The sequence below is a fragment of the Trachinotus anak genome, unplaced genomic scaffold, assembly GCF_046630095.1.
Source record: "Trachinotus anak isolate AG129_WGS33_773 ecotype Australia unplaced genomic scaffold, CSIRO_AGI_Tana_v1 ptg000034l, whole genome shotgun sequence".
NCBI lineage: Eukaryota > Metazoa > Chordata > Actinopteri > Carangiformes > Carangidae > Trachinotus > Trachinotus anak.
The window spans coordinates 7,202,882-7,225,105 of NW_027273885.1; the positions used below are offsets into that span (position 1 = coordinate 7,202,882).

The 22,224-nt window shown below is 40.1% G+C and overlaps 3 protein-coding genes across 13 annotated transcripts in view; 1 reads left to right on the forward strand and 2 right to left on the reverse strand.

Annotated features, from left to right (window-relative positions):
- Positions 1–22,224, reverse strand: part of LOC139614355 (apolipoprotein A-I-like) — a 385,012-nt gene that overhangs the window by 25,829 nt on the left and 336,959 nt on the right. Inside the window, exon 1 of one of the 6 annotated variants that reach the window (XM_071471509.1) lies at positions 4,031–4,034. The exons of the other annotated variants lie outside the window; for them this stretch is intronic. The gene's annotated coding sequence lies outside the window, so the exon portion shown is untranslated. Of the gene's footprint in view, positions 1–4,030; positions 4,035–22,224 lie in introns of those variants that run through there. 6 annotated transcript variants of the gene reach the window in all.
- sidt2 (SID1 transmembrane family, member 2) lies at positions 132–13,188 on the reverse strand. 4 transcript variants are annotated; one of them, XM_071471500.1, is made up of 27 exons: positions 12,330–13,187; positions 12,110–12,231; positions 10,078–10,242; positions 9,890–9,935; positions 9,224–9,325; positions 8,869–8,952; positions 8,616–8,781; positions 8,198–8,291; positions 7,485–7,543; positions 7,228–7,254; positions 6,288–6,326; positions 6,116–6,193; positions 5,912–5,974; positions 5,468–5,583; positions 5,234–5,307; positions 4,884–4,950; positions 4,703–4,776; positions 4,463–4,586; positions 4,063–4,180; positions 3,678–3,814; positions 3,471–3,579; positions 2,274–2,350; positions 1,915–1,961; positions 1,674–1,779; positions 1,467–1,577; positions 1,239–1,352; positions 805–906 (listed from the first exon to the last, which is right to left on the reverse strand). In XM_071471500.1, exons 1-27 carry the CDS (start codon positions 12,576–12,578, stop codon positions 844–846), a joined length of 2,631 nt encoding a protein of 876 aa, XP_071327601.1. In that variant the 5' UTR covers positions 12,579–13,187; the 3' UTR covers positions 805–843. The 4 variants fall into 4 exon arrangements, with proteins under 4 accessions (XP_071327603.1, XP_071327602.1, XP_071327604.1 ...); XM_071471502.1 differs by lacking the exon at positions 5,912–5,974 and having other exon boundaries at positions 132–906; positions 12,330–13,188; XM_071471501.1 differs by lacking the exon at positions 7,228–7,254 and having other exon boundaries at positions 132–906.
- The window catches only part of sik3 (SIK family kinase 3), a 33,012-nt gene continuing 26,103 nt past the window's right edge, over positions 15,316–22,224 (forward strand). For 2 of the 3 annotated variants that reach the window (XM_071471496.1, XM_071471497.1), the window contains exon 1: positions 15,317–15,661. In XM_071471496.1, coding sequence (XP_071327597.1) covers positions 15,323–15,661 — 339 coding nt within the window. In that variant the 5' untranslated portion in view covers positions 15,317–15,322. Of the gene's footprint in view, positions 15,662–22,224 lie in introns of all 3 variants that reach the window. The other variant, XM_071471499.1, reaches the window with a different exon arrangement.

Here is a 22,224-nt window from a genome sequence, read left to right on the forward strand (position 1 = left end):
ATTTCTTGTGTACTGATACTGTTTTGTTGTGTGTAGTGTCTTAAGAATTTCTGAGAGTTCATAGATGATGATCTAGTTTAAAGCTGTGTCATCATCACAAAAAACAGAAAAGAGCAGCACAAACCCATACCTGAAAATGAGACCTTTATTCAGTAACTGCTCGTTGCAACGTTTAACAGTAAAATCCTTTTTTCATACAGTACAGTGCAAAAAATACCTTCGCAGTCAGTCTTGAGGGCAGTCGAGAAGTAAATACAATCATCATCGATATTCTCCAATGAGAAGGGCGGCTAGTATGTGACTAACATGATTAGAACGTTAAAAGGCCACTGACAGACTGGACAGGATTCATGTTCTCACCTTTATGTCTGTAAACTCACACACACACACACACACACAGCATATAAACAGCATACAAAGAGTCATTTCAAAATGCATTGTCGACTTGTAGGTCAAATGTAAAGCGGACAGTATAAAATAAGTTAATTTGGACGGCTTCTTTTTTTGTTTTTGTGTGTACATAGTTTTCTTCATCGTCAGCAGTTAGTAAACATCGAGTACAACAGTTATATCGACAGTGGCAGCGAGAGGACAAAACACTTCAGCATGACTCAACGTCGATCCAGCTCTTCATTGGCACATTAGTGTCCATACAGATGGAGGGGGAGGGGCTGCAGCAGCCCTTCCCTGACTGGCTGATTGGCTACGGAGACGCGCCCATCGAAACCCTGCGGAAAAAACAGGCTACTGGCTGTGCTCTTTGAGAACAAGAAGGAGATGCAAACGGACAGGACGGTAAGGCAGAGAGGAAGAGCCGAGCTCATCACAGAAGATCTGACAAATCTAGAAGACGTAGATCTTGTCTCTCTGGACGGTGTCGAGGTCGTCATCCATAGTGAGGAGGACCTACGGGGGAACAGGAGAGGTAATGTGTTAGTGCTCAGGGAGAGGTTGAAGATGTCTTGCTGGTAGATTCCAATTTTACTTAATATTTTTGAGTCATCAGTCATCAGTTCAACACTGCTTTTTTTTTTTTATACCCACTGAGTACTTACTTCTTAACCAGGCGAGTCAAAGAGGATGATCTCAATTATAAAGTCAAATTAAAATCTCAAATCGTTGTTTTTCTAACATGCTTTATAAATGGTAAATACATCCTTAACACACAACAAAAACAAGTCATGAAGGTATGAATTTAGTAATAAAGTATAGCCTTGGCGCTACAAACACGATCATACCAGGAAGGATCCGAACATGGCGATGGAGGAGAGGAAGTGCCAAATGTCGTGGTCGTCAAAGAACGAGAGCAGGATACAGTCCCTGTTGTGCTCACGGGACTCTGCTGGTGTTTTCTGTGTCAGCCGAGAGACACACACACACACACACACACACAATAAACTGTTGTTGTATAATTTAGGAATGAAGTTGTTTCTCTCTCTGTGAGACTGTGTGCGTGTGTTACTGACCTGCCAGGTGCTAAGACCCTGGAAGAAGAAATACAGTGCAAATCCCCACACCACAGCCGTGAAGAGAATACACACCAACGCCAAACACTGGATTCTCTCACCACTCCGAAGCTAAACACACGCACAGAGCAAATAGCTTTAGATAACATGTCTGCTTTTTTGAATAAATCTAAACGAGCTCAAATGCATGGGTACACTCAAACACACCTTCATGATGATGTAGAAGGCAAAGTAGAGCAGCAGGTTGCAGATGGCGATGGCCAACAGGTAGGAGGCAAAGTCATTGGGTCTCTCTATGAGGCCATAGGCAGCTCTGCAGGCAGGGAACAGGAGGAGTGGAAGGTAAACAGGAAGAAAGAAAAGATTTCATGTGTCACTTCTGCATTTCTAAATTTCAATGTATGTTCTAGCTACTTAACTTCGACAGAAAAAAACAGTGTTTACTTACAGAGACCAGTTGACTATGTTCCCCATGACCAACAGAACCATACGGTCCTAAAAGACAGACAGAAGGGAGAAGATGATTTACAGGCAGTTAACCAACCAGTGTTTAAGATGATAATAATTAATAATCGAGGCACTGAATCCATGTGAACGATGATTACCCACCCAAGGAAAATGCAAGATGATAATCGAAGGGCATTATATTTATTTTTCACCTGACATGCTAAGTTCTTTCTCCAGCTGCTGTTTCTCTGTATAAACTGACCAATAAAATGCTATGACTCCTTGTAAACCTCAGGATAATTGAGGAGAGGGGGGCGCTGTGGGATGGGGAGACAAAGTTACTTTCTGGTCATTACTCACGATGTACATAGGTCCACTGCACTGTCTAATGCAATCTGTGTAGATGATGTACACCATCCTCCGCAGGACCCCAGAGTCTGACACACAGATAATGCAGACAGATGTTAGTTCAAATTAAAACACGAGCACACAGTTCACTGTGAGAATCAAACCCACAGCACCATGACACAAAGAGTATAGTGACACTTTAAAATGACCTCATTCCTATACTTAAACCTGTATATTAACCTATCCCTTACAGACATGTAATATATGACATGTCCCTATATCAAGCATGATTTTGCTATACAGTTTATGTCATTTATGAGGGGATATATTATTATCACATACACACATATATATATGAAGATATAAGTTTATAACATATATGAAATATCCATAGTAAAATTTGTAAAATAAAAATATCTACATGATGAATGTTTATTTTTGGTATAACATGTTGCTACCATATATGTTAATGATATGTATATTTAATGTATATATGCAAGTTTATTAAAACAACTTTTAATATGTTTATATATACTTTTTTTTCTTATTCATTTCTTAATCTGGGAAAGTGGTCCTAAAGACTCTGGAACTCACTGCATATAATATCAACATATATATATAAAATATAAGCATACAAAAACATACACATTTACATGGGTTAGACATATATGTCAATATATGAAATTTTTCCGATTTAGAATGGTTTTCATATATATTTTCCATATGTTCTGATTTTATATGGACATACATTTAATATATGGAAATTCAGTTTATGTATGTATATATATTACTTTTGCGTATGGGATATGAAAAAGCACTGTAAAAAACAATAGTCATGAGTTTACTGAAAAAATACATTGATAATAAAATGACACTAAATAATATTGTTTATGTACAGTTAAATTGTGGTACTAAACATTTTAGCCAATTTCAATGATGCACTTAAAGTGTTTAAACACACTTACAATTCTTTTCTTTTCTTATGCTGAACACAACCATTGTAAAGTATAGTATTAACAATAAAAAACTTTTCCACTGACTACAAAATGATTAGCTATTCAGATTTACAAAATGGATGTATGCACTTTGTTGAATACAACAAAAGGAAAAAAGATAAAAATAGGTGGACTGACTTGAACAATCAGGAACATCAAACCACTAGGACTCCAGCCTGTTGGGGCTGAAGTTTGTTTCACGCTGTGATCTTACCGAGCCTCCATCGACCCATGTAGTAGAGCTGTGTGCTGAGGAGGAGTGTGGCCAGGATGTGGATCACTGAGAAAATGATCCAGAAGACTGTGTTGCCTTTCCCAAATACCTGCAAACAAACCAGCACAATCAAACGTGTTTGTTTTGCATGTTAAACATCATGAGGGCCTTGCGTATTTTGTGGTGTGCACAAGTGTGTGTACTTACCACTCCCAGCACAGAAAAGAAGATGACTGCAGCCAGGCAGGCGTAGGCAGTGTAAGCGCTTGCGTTGATGTCTGGGTGTCTCTTTTGATACAGCTTCAACATGCATAGCCCAGCAATCATGTACATGAATGAGGTGTCTGCAAAGGAGGAAAAGAACACACATATTTCCATTTTATCATAAAAGAATAAGAAGGAAGTCAGCGCGGATTGTTATCACAGAGTTACAGTATAGATTTATTGTCTTTATTGCAAATTACCGGCACAACAGAAAGCTGTGTGACAGATACCGGTTTCAAATCAGATTATGAGTTACTGCTACTGTTCTGCCACCATACAAAGAAACTATAGAACACATGAGTCCTAGTGGGAACAGAAGCACACTTACCAAACTGGAAGTTGGTGTAGTTGGGACAGACGTGGTAGCAGGCACTGAGCAAGCCCTCCATCATCAGAGCAGTTCCCATGGCATAAAACAAACCAAAGTGCTTTGGGATACCACATTCCTGGGGCGGGGTGGGAGAGAGGAAAACTGAACTAATAACTGAGCAATGCATTTTAAGAAATAATAAAGTTGATCCCATATTCCAAAAGTGTTGTATGTGTATGGATGTGCTTGTTATAAACATCTCAGTATCTAAACAGTAACATGCCATAGCAAAATAGGCTAATGTTCATGTTTTCAAACACTAGCAATTATAATTCAGTAATATCAGAACATGGCGAGCTCATTGATCAGTGCCTTACAGTGCGTCTGCTGCACAGCTGTTTGTGCACATGTGCCTTACCAGCGCGTTGAGCTCGTTGCGGACCAGGGCTCGATTGTGGACAATATCTCTCTTGAGGACAATAAGGAGGAAGAGGAGTCCCAGCATCACATAACCGAGGTTACTGAGTATGTTGTTGAATGCGCTGTGTTGGACAAAACATCATGAGCGAGTCATAACATACTTAAAGACGGGTAAGCTATCTTGCTAGCTGTTGTAATAAATCATGAATGCATTTAAAAAGTCATATTAACAACATACCTCAGAGCTCCCAAGGGGTGGGCGCACAGGAAGTTGTAGTAGCAAATGTCCTGGTTTCCTGTGACATTGACAACCTGAGGAACAGACAGACAATTGAACATCCATCCACAGTGCACACCGACGTGCTGATGTTTTCTTACAAAACTTTTCAACAACATGAGAAACAGTTTATTTCTCACACCGTTTGATAGGTGATGACCAGCTGGATGACGGGCAGGGCGTAGAACACAGCAATGGTGGCAATGTTCCTGGAGAGAAGATTATCATTAGACTTTTTCATATTCATGATGACAGATTTGTTAGAGGGATGCTGTGCTTCATTATTCCACATCTCTCTGAAACCAATGAATAATAATACTAGATTTTTGGTATGTGACCTGAGGTATAATGTCAAAATGTAGTCAAATTTCATTAACTATGAGTTGGTTAATGAACTGTGGATCTATTAGACCTAGACTGGGATGTCAAGGAATCTTTTTCTACTCTACTCTACCACGGTATTTGTCTTTCCTTTCTACCCAGTTTCCTTACCAGAAGTAGATTTGGTATTTCTTGCTGAGGACCCTCTTGTCTTTGCGGGCCAGGTCAGACACACACAGAAATTTCTATAAAATGAAAAGGATTTAATTACTGACAGTCAGCAGGTAAGAACTGGCAACAATCATGATGTGAAATGCAACTAGTGTTACTGACATCACAAGCAGAGCTTACTTGCAATTTGCGAAAAACAAGTACAGTGTATTAAGTTGGAGAGGGGAGGCGCACCTTGGTACGGACAATATTTTTGTCTGAATTGATGTCATCCAGCGTGTCATAGTCGTCCTCCTCCACAGAGCTCAGAGACTCCTGCCTGCTTCGTCCAACACTGTCCAACGATCGCTCTGGTGGAGGAAAAAAAAAAAGAAAAGAGGCTTTCAGTTTATTGGAGACACAATTGGAGCAATTTGTAAGGGTGTCGTGATTCAAAAGAAATTTTTCATTATCTTTCTTTTTTTGAATATATTAACCAGAAAATTTGAATGATTCTTGGTAGTTTGATCTCTGCACTATCAATATTGTCACACAGTTCATTTCAGCATCATCAGATTAGGAATCTGCCCACTTCCTGGCATCAACGTCTAACTCTCATTGATGTATGATTCACACAGTGCTGATTGGTTTGGTGCAAATCTCTGAACTGATTCGGCCAATTATGCGGCAGTGTGTCACCAATGCGGATGGCTATGTGGTGAAGGTGATTGAGGATTGGTCGACGTTTGAAAGGCTCCTGTCCTGATGAACAAAGACACACAGAAAACCAGTGAGGGACTGGAGCTGCTTGCAAAGACACTGACTGCAAGCCAGGCTGTGGAGAGATACAACAGAGTGACAGTGGTGGGCCAGACACAAACACGTGTCCATGTTTGTCCATACCCAAGTATCCGTAGTTGTTGTCGGTAGAGGTGGCGCTGTCAGTGATGGCATCAGAGCTCAGAGTGCTGCCGTTGTCCGCTGGCGAGGAAGATGACAGAAAAAGTTTATCTAATTAAATCTCCACAGAAATAAAGATTTACAAAAAAAAAAAAGAAAACAGTCCAAAACTCACCAAAGGAGCCATATTCATACGGTGAGGCTGGAGTCTTTCCTGTGGAAACATGACCACACATTTAAACTCCCAGCTGAGAACATGTTGATGATATGCAAGAACAAGCACCACTACAGCTGATACTTGTTAGTACTTTACTGCTGCATACTAAAACACCACTGCAGCTGAATTGTTAGTACATAAAGACAAGGAGCTGAGGAAGACATCAACACATGCAGGGATAAAGTCAGAAATTTGGTGCCTATGGTTTTTTTTCAGGCCCAAAGCACTTAAAAAAAACAACACAAACTGAAAACATATTTCAGTGAATGGGTGAAAATGGGAGCGCTACGAGATGGTGCAGAGGCTCATTTGTGGTAGAGAGAGGCGAATGCTGCAGTGAGAGTGAATTCCAAAACTGCAAGTGTCCTGCACTTTAAAATCAAATCATGTCAGCATTACACTGCAGAGTCTAAGACACAGATACACACTGGGAGGTGGACTTGAGCTGAAGAAACACATCAAATGTGTTGTACTTTTTCATGGAACAACTGCTATTATTTGGACTATCATGTTGTTTGCATTGTTGACTATAATGTATACAATTGTGTGTTTCTTCAGTCAAAGAAAGTATAGCTGTGAGGAGAAGTAGAGGGACAGCAATGTGATGAAAACAGTGAAAAACAGGATAGTGAGAATACTTTGCGGTTAGTAAAGTACCGAGGTGTGTCACGTGTATCTGTATTTCTATGATGTGAGCCATAAAAAGCTTAACTGGAACAGTGTCAGGTTTATGTCACTTCACAGTCCACAAAGCGCTATAGCCAATAATATCACTCCTTCTTCTTTTCTATAATGTGGCGTTTCTATGGCAAGAGAGTTGTAGTATATGAGCTAATGCATGCAGAGCATCTGCAGACAAGCAACACAGTGTGAGAAAAGTCAGCAAGTGTCACTATACCATCTCCGTTCTTCCCAAGCAGAGAGGCTGAACCACACATTAGAGGGAGAGAGAGTGAAAGACACATTCAGTACACCCGGATGTTGAAAAAGTTAAATGGTTATTATACTGCATGTTAAGTGCAGTTTAACGATGTATATACTGTATTATAGCATCTACTCTACAGTACATGTTTATGGTTTTAAAAATAATGGTATGCTCCACACACCCTCTGATGAGCCCCTAATAGGCCAGTCCATCATAGCTAGTCGTATTACCTGTCTCAGCAGGGGACATGTCAGCAGGATTCTGAAACAGCTCTCTCTTCTTATTCATTCTGCAGAAAAGATGCAAATGAACATAATTTGTATTCAGCACAGAGCAGCTCTGGTAAAGCAGCTAAATCAATTCTTCAATCACAAAACTTCTGGGTTAGACTGGGACTGAGACCTAAAAGTTTCAACAGTGTAAACTTTTATGAGGTAACCTCATGCAGTTTTAAACCGGAGACCTTTTTCAGTGTAATGAGGGTTGTCTGTTTGAGAGACACAGGGGAAGATACAAGAGAAGACTCCAGAGAGATAAATACAAATACAGTGCATCTGAAAAGTATTCACAGTGCTTCACTTTTTCCACATTTTTTTATGTTACAGCCTCATTCCAAAATGGATTAAATTCATTTTTTTACCTCAAAATTCAACACACAATACCCCATAATGACAAAGTGAAAAAAGTGAGCTTGAAATGTTTGCAAATATATTTTTAAAAAAAACAAAAAAAAAATCACATGCACACATGCACATAAGTATTCACAGTCTTTGCCATGACACACAAAATTGAGCTCAGGTGCATCCTGTTTACACTGATCATCCTTCAGATGTTTCTACAACTTGATTGGAGTCAACTTGTGGTAAATTCAGTGGATTGGAGATGATTTGGAAAGGCACACACCTGTCTATATAAGGTGGCAGAGAAATCTGCTAAATCTTACCGTTTGTTCTCCAGACAGGCCACCAGGAAGGTGAGCAGGTAGAAGGTGAAGAAGATACCCAGACAGAACAGCATGCCCATCACATACACATTTGCTGTGGAGTGTAGAGGAAGATATATTTAAGCTCATTCACACCCTAATACTGCATGACCTTGAGAGAACGGCATAACACAACAATACAGCATCATTATCTACAGCTTACAAGTGAAAAAGGCACTGATCTTATTGCACCTTGCCAGGAACTGCAGAGAAATTCAGCAAACAGTGCCTGAACTGACATGTTATCTTATTAACTATGGATGTTTTAAAAATGCATATTTAGTCCAGTTCTCTTGGAACGTTTTATGGTATGCAACAATCCCTTTGTGTAACACCTCGGTCTGATCAGTTCATATCTGTACATACACATGTGACTTACAGTCGATGGCAGGGGAGACCACCACGTCGATGACCTTGCTGCGGTTGCCGGCATCAATCAGCTCATCAGGTCGCAGAGGGTAGAAGCGCAACGGACCGCCACATGCCTCATCCTCTGTTTTTACCACCACCACGACATAGAAACTGTTGCTGGGAAAATCTTTTCTCTGGAAAGAGACAGGAAAATAGCAAGTAATGGCTGTGTTCATAAGGTAATGGCGTATGTTCTGTATTTCAGCAGAGTAAAACGCTACCTGCACAGTGATGGCACCTTTTTTGGTCATCGTCTGGTACATCCCAATGAAGGCCACATTGTTGTCAAGGTCATAAACAGGGCACTGAAAAGAGGAAAAATGAAATGAGAAAGATAAAGCAACGAGAGATTTAAGGCAAGAGGGAACAAGAGATGAACACGACATCACTGAACATCATCATAACATCATAACATCAACAATGTTTGCACTGCATTGCACTGACACTGTTGCAATGAACTCAATAATGACCTCATGTGGCCCAAGAATGCTACTGCACATTGACCACAATGAATGGGGCCACTTGAGGACAGCAGCTATCTGGTTTGAAAGAAGCAGGGAGGGGGAGCAGCTGTACCTGGATGTCCTGAATGGACATCACTGAGCAGGGGAAGTTCATGTCTGAGTTGACCTTGACGATCACAGTGTCCACCCCGTCTGGAAAGACATACTTGAAGTACTGAGAGAACAGAAGGGGAAAAGAGGGGAAAAAATTCAGGGAGGGAGCAATTGCAGGGGAAAGGATTATCAAACCTATGTGATGTCTTTGCTGGGGACATAGATAACTTTGATTTCACAGGTTCAGACAAGATCAAGCCTTTTCCTGTTTCCTGTCTTTCTCCACTATCTATTATAATGTATGTATGAGGATGTGATAATTTCCATGACAAAAAATACACATGATGAAACAAATCATGGCTAACATGATGGATAAGGTTTATTTCAAAGTCCAAGAAGAAAACAGAACAAGTTTTCTCTTAAACATGTTGAAAAGCGGGATTTGCCAGACAATCAGAGAGACAAAGATGGTCATTTCATGCTGAATGATTGTGTAAAATCAGAAATTCCCTTCACTCATTGCACCCCCTTTTTACTGTGTACTTTCCTCAGCTTCTCTCGTGTGTCTTGTCATCTGTTCCCTCCTCCCTTTCAACCCTGTTATCAACATTACTGTGACGGAACTTCTTTGTTCTAAAGCAGCACTTAATATAAACACACAAAGCCACGGTATCAAGCTGTTTACCTGAGGTTGGGATGGTGATGCGGTGAAGCTGAATTTCTTGTCTGTCCTGTTATCAAAAGTGGAAATATTTTAACAGACATACCAGCAAGTCATTTATTGGTTGCCAGCCTGATGGTACATGCATTAAGACAAGAGTTCAGGCAGTGTTTATCAATATTTAAATATACATAATATCAAATGTGACTCACTGAAGGGTGAAGCTTTCAACGCGGCTGACCCTGAGCTGGTAATTTGTACCCTGGCTGGACAGAGTAGACACATCCACAAAAAAGTACTGGGTTTCAGATGCGGCCCTGGTCGGAGGCTGGCACAATGTCCGGCCCACATGATTATAAGGGTACTTCCGCTGGTAGCTGGAAAATGAAAGAAAGAAGAAAGAGAGAAAGAGGTTGAAAAACAGAGAAATATAGAACAACAGTATAGTTTCCATGCAAAAGAGGGTTTCACAGTTAACAAGCTCTTAAGTTTGTATTTGTTGAATATAAATTGTATTTAATAATTTATTGAGAGCTATTTTCCATTGCACAGAATGGATAAACACTTTAAATTAGGTAATGGGTGATCGTGTAAAGAAAGAAATCAAAACATAAAAACTGACTTTTTACATCATGAGGATTTTTTCTACTAGAATTTTCATACCATATGAATAAACTAAATTCCCAAGGATTGCTGTTTAAGGGTCAGAAAAGCTAACTAGATAATGTATCTTCAATGCTCTCTGAGCAAAATCAATAAAAACTCAGCTCTGGAAAATGTTGTAAAAAGCACACAGCATAGCTCAAAACATGTAAAAAAGAAAGCATGTGACTGAGGCTACATGAAACAGAAGTAACTTCACACAGATGACTTTATGGTTGGTCATTTACAGTAAGCCTGGCTCCACAGATCTGCACTGGTGAATCTTGGATGAGGAAGTGAAAGTCCAGGGCTTATTAGAGACCTGCTAAAACATGCCTTGCCATGGGACTGTGGTGAAGCCATTCTATTGTTGCACAACCACAGAGAGTACCTCAGACTGTGGAAGACACATCACAGATGGGCTATTAGCCAATGGCTAATAAACAGTTGAACTTTTAACCTGTTATGAAATCCCATCTGATTTAGTCAGATTACAAAAACTGTGTCCTATAACCGCTGAGGTACAATCCAGGGCATATTGAATGCTGGGAGGATTTTGCTGTTTCTTTGCAACTAAGTATATTTATTAGCCTTAATACTACTGAAAATAATTATGATTGTTATTCTATCCAGAACTAAACCTTATCATCTCCCTCTACCACACCAGCTGTTAAGTACACACACAAGGCTCATCGCATGACCTGAAGTCATAACTGTTTGCTGTCTAAAGAATAATAACCAGACACTCCCAAGGAGGAACCTTGGATCATTACTTTATGTACAGTCTCAGTGTGTGTACTAAGTTACAAGAACAAACATAAAGGCTTAGTTTAAAACTAAGTTCGGTTGACACAAGCCTATTCAGTGTTGTAGAGACTTACAGTCCACTTGCAATTGATTTGGAGAGTTTAGGGCATTTTGAGAAAATGTTGACATGAATAATTTGTCCTTAAGGCTAACGTGTTCCCTCTGCGTTCTCATTCTCTAACGAGGATGTGCAGTTCAAATTCCATTTGAATTCCAGCAGCTGAACATGTCATTGCTCAATTTGACATACATAAACCACTGAACATGACTCATTAGTTTATGTTGAGAAGATGTGGTATATAGGCCACAAAACAACATATTACTGGAAAAAGTTACAGCACATACTGTATATAAATTCCATGTCTACCAAGACACATTTATGTTTTGAAGAAAGTCTATGGTCTCAGAAATAGACAGTCGACTAGAAAGGTAACATATGACACATTCTCAACTACACAAAACATGGTTTATACTGGGGCTAATCTCAGCCCCGCTCTACAACTTATAGAATTTTATTCACTAAAAACTAAAAAAGGATTTAGGCCCATAGGCTGTCACTATGGAAAACATAATGCAATGAAGCATTATAGTTGTAATCTCAGATACCAAACCAGACATAATGGACTATTAGGAATTCAGAAGTGCTTCACTAGATGATGTGGTACTTGGGAAAGCTGAGTAGGTTGCAATATAAAAGGGTGGGTTTAAAGAGGCGAGCAAAACAATCTCTCACACAATCTTCCTGAGTTTCTTTAAAGTGATTTTGAGAGATTTATGTAAAGTGGGGATACTCACAGGCCTCTTAGGATGAGTGGGACTTGGAAAGACAGCACAGCTTGCTTCTGCCGTACCACAAACAGGATAGGACTCTCCAAACCCTGTGATAACACATCCACAGATACGCGCACTCCCTCTGTCTGAAACCCAGAGAAAGGAAAAAGAGATCATTTTACACTCCATTACTTGATTTCATTAAATGAGAACCAAGTCTACTTGCCAGAAAATTTAAACCTACCTTATTCCTGGAGACTGTGTGATTGAAAGCATAGATGGTCTGGTTTTCACTTGTAACGGTGTCATTATAGGTGACATCAAACTCTGCATCTTTCTGGACCACACTTTTGGTCTCCCCCACCGCCCCACTGCCGCAACCTAACTGGGTCACACATAACCAGAGCAGGGCTGCCAATCCGGGTCGGATCCAACAAGGAGCAGGTCCAGAGCTGTTTTTATGTCGAGATTTCCAGCAACTCCTTAACAACATTTTGTCTGCCACCGTCTTCCTTAACTGTCAACTGATGTCTCAGGTTATTCTAGCCTGTGTGGCAATCTAAGGAAAACTCCACCCCATTCAGCAACAATTACCCGGATAGCAAGCTGGCTAGCTGAACTGTGCCACTTCCAGCAGTGACAGAAAATAACAACAGCTGCTAGCTGACAAGCTAAAGAGACAGTGGGGTGTTTACATTAAATAAAGACCCGTTATTTGACCTGTTGGCATCCGTAACAAATGCCAAACTGTCAGCAATGCAACCGATACAACAAGTTTCACGACAACAAGATGACAGCAGCAGTCAGTTCCGCTTCATTTGATACGGCAAAGCCTTGAAGGATGCTAGCTAACGGTGCTAAGGTTAGCATTGTTGGTTCGGACGCTTGTAAGGCAGCTCCATGTTTTGATATCCGACTTCAGCCCCGGCGTCGCGGACTACATCGAAAATAAAAGAGCAGCAAGGGTCTTTCAAGTCCGTCTGTTATAAACGGCTGTCAGGGTCGGTTATCGCAGCATTGTGCATCCAGTTCTCATGCGGTGGGCGAAGAGCTTCAGTGTGTTTACAGTGAGAAAAATCCGTCCCATCAGCGCCCCCACCACGCTGACACAGTAAACAAACCCAATGCGACGTCATGACGTCATGTCGCCCACTACACAAACGATCAGTGCATGAGTTGACCATAGATGGGGTTGACATGAAGAGATGTGAAGAGTTTTTTTAAGGTAAAGTTGGTACTATGCGTAGATCTATATATGTGATGTGACCTTGTACCTTTTGGTTTATGGGGTGGAATTATATGGTCCCTCCTTAAATCATTCTGGGCAATCTTCACATCTACAAATCTAAATAGGCTCGCCCCAAACCTGTGGAAAATTTTGAAAAACAAAGAAGCTAAGAGGACTTTCAATATTTTTAATATTTTCATTTGAGTAACAAAATCATACTTAGACCGATTTAATATTATTTTGAATAACACTGCTGTGAATAAAGACAGTAAACAATGTCATTGAAAAGATCACTCAAATGCCAAATTCAGACCAGTTCACTGGTTTTCTGACACAGGCATTCGTCTTTAAAACTAAGAACATTTGGAGTTTCCTGAGGACATTGGAATATGCTAGGATGGTTCAGAATTAGCAGTAAATTTTCCTTTTTCTATTCTAACACATTCTCGTGGCTTTTTTGTGTCTGCCTGTTCGTCTTTCATCTAATTGACTAGATAACAAAGCCTTGGAAAAAAGAACAATAGTTTTAGTAGCTGTCAATACATTTTGGGATAAGCCAGTAACAATCTATTGCAATGGACTGAGTCATTTAAACAACTAGTTAGGTCACAATACACTGATAATTATGTCCACTGTATGTCAAATGTTTTTATGTTCGAAATATTTTCATATTTAGACTATGGTTCGGTCAGTAATCTCTATACATAACCCAATACTAATTGGGTGAATATACTGTTGGGCCCTATAGATCCTCCTGCCTTCGACGCTGTGTATTATGAAAACTGTTGCCTCTGCCCTGATCCTGGACTACTTCCTAATGACAGGTTTTCTGTGTCAATTGATTGGAATATAAACCATGTTTCCTCAAAACTAGATTTTGACTCAGGGCCGATTTACAAACCAGGGCCCAGGTTTTGGGTGCAGGACCTGCCTGCATATCATTTCAACTGGCAGAGTTACTTTAAAGTACGTGTACGAAACAAAGTTTGCAATTATTCAAATTTCCTAAAACAAAGTGATACACTGTGAACCAGGCTCCTCCTGGGGTTCTGGGTGTCTTGCACCCAGGGCAGCCACCTGCTGTGCTCAGTCGGTAATCTAGCCTGGAGTAACAGGATGCAGGAATACCTCTCTAACATGGGGTGGTGCTGTCTACAATCTATTCTACAAGAATAGAATGGAATAGAATAGAATAGAATAGAATAGTATCAGTTTTCCCCAGATATTAGAGCCCTAAACTCTATATAATTTATGCAGGGCAGGTAAGAATATTTTTGCTGCATAATATAAAATCATCCCTATTGTTATATCTAAATCATTTTTGTATTCATCATTTGAGTTGGGGATTTTTCAGAAATAGATATTTGTGGTTCTGGTAGGGTTTTAACCCATAAGTATTTTTATTATGATGTATTGCTATTGTCTGTTTTGTCCCTGTCTTTTTGTCCTTTTTATCATTTATTTAAATTTCTAATGAATGACTTTAGAATACTATTTGCTTTTATTTTCCCACAGGGCACACTTGCAAAGTTACACCCTTAGAAATAAATATTGAATTAATATGTTATGAACTAAGAACGTTTATTCTGCAAGTGTGTGTGTGTGTGTGTGTGTGTGTGTCGGGGTGGTGGATGGGAGCAATGATTCTTATTTCATCATCTCAAGCTGCAAGAGAATTTAATTACAATGGAAATGCAGTCTTTGCCTTTAATTTTCTTCTCAGAGTCTTTAGTATCCTCAGAAGGTCAGGGCCACTTCTCAGCGCACGCTCAGCAAGGCTTTGTGTGCTTAACTAGATTTTTTTGAATCTGTCATTGAAACGCTGAAGGAATCACTGAATCATGGGAACCCGGGTGACAATGCGCACTTCTTTGTCGTCAAGGCAACCACAATACGTGTCTGTGGATGAAGTCATTTGTTACGCTGATCGTTACCATGGTTACAACCTAGAGAGGGCGCTGCGGAGGAGCGTTCCACGTAAAATGACGCAGGGCGGGGGCGTGCCCGCGATGCGCGCTGCGCAAGGCTGCTTGTTGTTCCCGCAGAGAGGCGAGAAGATGGCGGCCGTGTCAAGCGGAGGTGCTGCTGGGTCCGCTGCGGCCGGGATTACGCACTCTGCCCGACCGACCCACGCAGTAATGGGCTCCCAGAACCGAGCCCAGCCATCCTCCGGGATCAGCCACTCCAGTCGTACCAGCACGGCCACTGGGTGCATCACCAATCCTGGCCACACTTCGGTCAACAGGCCCCCCCCAGCCCGAGTGGGCCACTATGAAATCGAGCGGACCATCGGGAAGGGAAATTTCGCGGTTGTTAAACTAGCCACACACATCATTACCAAAGCAAAGGTAAGACGACTGATGTCCGCGCGTTTGAGGTGAACAAGTTGAAGTTGTCATTGTTTTATTTCAAGCTTATTCGACCATGTACTCAGGATGACGCTGGGGCCTTCAGGCTCCGGAGACACAGCGGCCAGCCCGCTTTGGTGACACCGCTGCCTGGTGTTGGGGGGGGGGATGTCCGTTCTACACGGGGCATCACCTCTAACTACTGGATACAAACACATTTACCACAAGATACTCCTGATTTCACATAAATTACCCAGTAGTGTTTTTAAAAAGAAAACCAGAAAGGCCTTTGGTTAATGTGAGGCAAAGCGCAGAGGACGGAGAGAAGGGTATTGACAAAGATGAAAAAGAGGAGACAAAACGTTCCGACTGAAGTTGCTAGCTTAGCTTCCTAGCTAATTAGCTGTTTGGCTAGATTCAGATATCTACTGAGACAGGTACAAGGTTAAAAGTTTACAGCCCACTACATAACTTTAAATTAACAATGAACTTCCAAAGTTGATAAGTGTATGTTACCGAAGTATTGAAAGCTCTCTGTGAAATTCATCCCAGAAGTATCACCGAGAACTGGTAAAAGTGAACTATCGCTTTTTAATTTAACGCTAACTAGCTTGAAAGTGAATGGTTTTAAGTATATACAGCGTGTTAATTTTATCATTGCCTGGTAGGAAAGTTGTGATTCAGATTTGTGTACTAGTTTCTGTGGTATTTAGAAATCTCAGTCAACAGTCAGATGATAAATTCATTGAGCCGGACATGAAAACATTGACATGGTAAAATAAGTTGTTTCCTACCTGCCATCACACACTTTTAGCCTTTACGTATGCTTTTGCATAGAGTTGGGAGGCAGTTCATACCCTACTGGGTGATAGACAAACACTATTATCAACGAATGATATTCATGCAAAACTCTATCAATCTTGATGAATAGATGCGTTACATTGGGGTTTGTCAGAAGTCAGCTATGTGTTGTAAATCTCGAACAATGATCGTGACACTTAACATTGCACCAGGGCTTTTTCAAAAGGGCAAGCAGAAGGGTTCAACCTTGATGATAATTAGGGGAAGTTTGGGCCATTACAACAAGGAAGGGATTGCTCAAATATTCCAAGTATTGTCTTTATTCTGTGTTCCATTGAATTAGGAACCTCACTGTCTCAAGGCGTTGTTTGCTTTTAAGTTGTCTGATGTGACAAATATGTTGGCCATGTCTTCATGACTGGGGAGGATCAGAACAAAAAACTAATCAAAAAGCCCCAGTTGGAACATTTGACAACAGAAACCTAAATATGATTTCTGCTAATAGCCACTTTGAATTTCAGCCTGTTGCAGAACTTGTGTTGAGGACCATACTTTTAAGTATGGTGACATTAGAAGCCTGTCTTTCGATGATATGACAATTATTGTGATCATGCACATCCCTTATGATTGGTTACAACACTCAAATAGGGGCAGCTGAAGCCTACACTTCTGTTCTGCAATATAATTTTTTTTTTTTTTTTTTTTTTTTTTTTTTTGTACCTGATGAAGAGCCTTTAATTCTTATGGCACAAATAAAGGTGTGCCAAGTCAGCTGAGTGTGCAGCTTTACCTCTATGCCCTTGTTGACATACACACAGACAAGCAGACATGGGTCATTTGTCTGCTTTGCGCCGCATAGCCCAGAGAACCTTCCAGTTTAGTTAGTTTCATTAGGCCAAAATAAACTTTGATAAGTGAGTGCCATGGAATGATCTTTTTTGAAGGGCTTTGACTGTGTTCATCTGTTGACAATATTATTTAAAGAATGACATGTACGGGAGCAGTTTGTTCAATCTTTTTGTAAGAGCAATACAAAGACAGTAGAGACCTAATATGAGAGATTGATGGGCTGGTTATGAAGCTTTATTCCTTGTGTTTGAGCCTGTTTATGCTTGTCTGGATATGCGTGTGGCTGTGTCTGGCTGTCTAAGTGAGAGTGAGAAACAGACAGAGGACAAAATTACAGTGGAAAATGGACTGACAGAATGAAAGAGAGGCCTTGTTTGCTTTCTGTTGATGGTGGTCTCAGACAGACCAGTCAGTTCATCATTTTCATCAACTAGTGCAGGGGTTTCAGCGTCCCCAGTTGCTCATGAATATCAGAAGAATAGGAGTGTGCTTTCACATGCCTGTGGATATCATGAATATGGATATGATGATCAGTCATCAGATGAAATGTGCTTTTGAGCCTTGTTTTATGGCCTACGTTTTATAACAATCCAAAATGAAATGCTGACTTGTCAAAAATAGCCTAACAACTCTCTCAGTTGTTACATGGGGCTGGATGATACCCTGCAGTGCAGTCACACCGAAGAGGACCTGGCTATTTATTTTTGGTAGATTTACAAGCCCAGAGAGGGATGGTCCCTTTATACGTCTCATTTGCACTCTGTTTTAATCCTAAAGCATTCAACAGGCAATTTGTTTTAAGTATTTTTCCAAAATACACACTACCATTTCGACCATGTATTTTGCTAATACTTGTGGAACAGGGGCTGTTGCTGTATATCTGGGCTAACACAGAGGCAGTCACAAAATACAAACCTTCAGTGGCAGATAGCTTGTGTGCTGCACCTGAGTATTGTAATAGTGAAAGTTCATTTCCTCCAGACAAAGGTCAGCTAGTGAGGTGGAAGTCAAAACAGGAGTTTTTATGCTCTCACACAGATGCTTAGCTCGAGGCCGTTGGGCCATGCTTTGCTGTTGTCTTGATAAATGTTGATTTCATTGTTCACTCTCTCCATAAACTTCATTGCTGGTCATGACCCTTCAACAAAGGGCATGAGTTTTCTATTAACTCAGGGTGACACAATAAATTACTTGTTTAAGGTGTAGCTCTGATCTGATTTTGTTTTAAAGCACTTTACTTGAGGTGATATTTCGTATCCTGACCACTCTAACAGGTAGCAAATTTGCACATTATTTTGCATATCCTTTTTACAGCCACTGTCAGCTATTGTATGGAATTGTTTTTTATGCACAGTTAATTAATCAGAGTCAATGTAGTCCTTTCATCTTTTATTATCAGTCTGGCCTGAAAATATTAGAAAATGTCCAGTGCTACCACTCAGGTATAATAAATCATCTTCAGTCCTGGCTGGCCTCTGTGGTGAGTGCTAATTTTCAGTGATAATGATGGCACAAGGACATGTGATGCAACCAGAGTGTTGCAGAACATACTCATGATGCCATTCTTCAGGGCAGCAACAATTTTTCACTACAAATGAATTAATCATACATTTATTTGTTGTAACTATAAACATAATCATTGGTGATTATCATTAATGTTCTCACACATCATTGACTAACTGAGTCCGCCATGGTAATCTCCATTAACAAATGTGCAACTTTGCCGTTAGTAATGTACCTGTATGACAGCAATGTACCAGATTAAAGTATATATTTTAACACAAAGCCTTTCTTGTGATTGCATTTTGATAAGCCCACTAAATTACAGTGAATGTTTGTGTATGTGCATACTTTTGTTACGAAGGTGATATGGTCCTTGTGTGAGCCTAACTAATACATACTTTTGAAAAGCCCTCTGTCTTTTCGTGCTCACAGCAAGGTGAGGGTGATTGGTAAAAGATGGCACTGTGGTGCGTGTCCTGACCTGCCTCTCTGTGGGGAAGCATTTTTTTCCATGTTCTTTTTCCTGTCTTCTCCCCTTTCCTCTCGAGTGTTTTTAGGCAAGAAAAGGATGAGCAGGAGGAAGAGGGCAGGCATGATGGCAAGCGTTAGGTAACAGGCCTAATGTACTGTGTAACAATTTCACTCACTCCCTCAGTCACACTCACGCACAGCTCTCTAACATACAGCATCCCCTCTGTTTCTCAAAAACACACAGTCACATTCAAATATGATTTCATTTAGGTAAATAATATGACAAAGACAGCGTTTCTGCTTGATTTATCTTCTTGCCCTCTAGTCATCTGCTGCTGCATTCTCAGTAGTGTGAATCTGCAGCCAGCCGGCTTCAAAAAGGGAAGAACACAATCCAGACTCTCTCTTATATGACGAAATGACAGAGGATATTGTAGACCTCATCCGTATTATCCTGCTGTGCACCTATGCGTGTACCCTGTAACCATGTACAAACATTAAATGGCAGCACACATTGTGGCAGTTAAAAATCACAACTCTACGCCATCAGCACTGCCTGTTGTTAGAGGTGACTGTGTTTGTTGCCAAGGCTCCTAGTTGGGGAAAGGTTGCTCCATTGAAGTGTTGCTGGTTTCCATAGCGATGATGATGATTTCAGACCCAACTATCAATTTTGAATGGAAGTGACTAGCCATTTGCTGAGGTTTTTGTCCATCATGGAGACTGCATGTATTATTAGGTGGTCTGTATTCATCAAAGCTATAAGATGGATGCAAACGAATGTGTCCAGTGAGCCTGGGTTTCTCACCGTAGGGCTTAAGACAGGATGGGTCCTTGACTTGTCTTTCCCATTGATTTGATTACTTGGTGAAGATGGTACTGGCTCTGCTGATGCAGTTCTTCCAGACAGAAGAATTGCTGTGATAGACAGGAGCTAAGGTGTTAGGTTGATGCCGCTGTTTTTAAAAAATGCTATCCATAGTGTTCACAACATGATCTATGCAACAAGTGTGAGCAGTATGAATACATTTCTTTATCTCTGTATATGTAACTTTCCCCCCCAAAAAATACAAATTGTGATATAGTAAATTGTTTTGAAAATCAATTGAAATTATTCCTGGATTAAATAACCAGAGGAGTTTGCTATGCCGGTAAATTAAATCAAAGTGCAAAATCACATCACTTAAGGTGCCAGTGCTAAACTGGTGATTGGTGCATACAAAGAAGAACCAAGTGTTCCAATCACTGTCAAGATTGGTCATGAGGCAACTGCAGTTTTGGCATTGTGCCCCATTGTTGTCACTGAGAAATATAATTTTATTTTGTGAAAATACTGTTAATGCCCTATGAGCCCATTTTTGCTCTAAACATAAGATGGTATTGAAGTTCTGGTCATAATGGCATTAATACAATGAGCTGTCACAAGTGTGTTCCCCTATGCAACTGGCTGTTGTGATTAATATATTGATTAAAACTTGTTCCCAAATACTGGTCATGATTAGGTCTGCATGTCAAAATTTACTTTCCATAAGCATAAAACCACAATGGCATCTGTAATGTGTGATGTCCAGTTTTTCCACACTAGCATGTTCCCAGTCTTGTACTTTCAGCCTGACACATTCAACTGAGTCATTTCCACACATAAACTCAAACAAGTGCATAATACACAAGTAGATCATCTCTAAAAGGCATTGTGCTGACTCATACTGTATGTGTGTGCACATTACAGTCATAAAGTGGTGCAGCTTGTGCTGACCAGCTGTGACCATATCGTGTGTGTGTGTGAGAGAGATGTTTTTGTGACTTTTTGTTACACACATGTACAACAGCAACAATTTTAGCTTTGTACCAAGAAGATTCTTGTAAGATATTGTAAAGAGCAGGTTTACAGAAAGCCATGATGCCATGTTTTTGACCTGAACAGGGTTGTGTATGTTTTCTAACTCTCTGACATGCGGCTATGGGTTAGGCCTGAGCATTACACCTCCTTTGGGTGTTGTAATCTGTGTCACCTCTTGATGAAGGTTAACCTCATACATTATGTCACCTCACCACTATGTGTGTAAACACACATGAACATGCAACATGCACTTGTCCCAGCTTCCCACTGTAGACGTTACCCCATAGACCTGATTCTCTATTTAGGATCTACCCCATTATAGTTGAGTCATGGATGGATGTTTTCAAAATGAGTCTTCAAGAATGCTGGAAGGCTATATGAACATCATATATAAAATCTGATTTAACTTTTAATGCTAAACTGTTTTAGACCTAAGAGCTTTTTGGTTTTGTTCAGATTGTTGAGTCCTTTGAGTACTTTGCATAGACATAGGAAAAACAATACATGCAACATTCTGTATTATTTTTCTTAATTAATATTTTGTAATGAATGATTTTTTCCAACACTTGAAGTAAACAAAAGAACTTTATTAGCCTGACACGCTGGTCATTGTTGGGGGTCATCATCACAAATTTGGAAGATATTCCAGACACTTGACGTGTTCAGAATCTCGCTGGTATTGTTGTAACTTGTAAGCCCGTCACATGGTCACCGTCTCTGTGTCAGTGCTGGTAACATTAGAGGAGTTGTGGTCCACAAAACCATCACTAAGATGAATTTCCCTTGTTTGAGAATATACAATAATAATTAACGTTCATGCATGAAGAATAATGATGGATTACATGATGGTTTCTTACTTCTAAGACTATTTGTGGAATGCATATATAATGATAATAATTAAAAAAAAAAAAAACACATGACAAAACAACATGATCACGGCAATGGTTAAAACTTTGAAATGCTGAGTTATTCAGGTCAATCCTAGAGGCATCTTAGCTAAATTTCAAGTGTTAAAGCAAAAGACCTGAATAATTTTGTCATTGTGATATTTCAGCTTTTCCTTTTTTAAATAAATTTTCTAAAATTCAGTTTTTGCTTT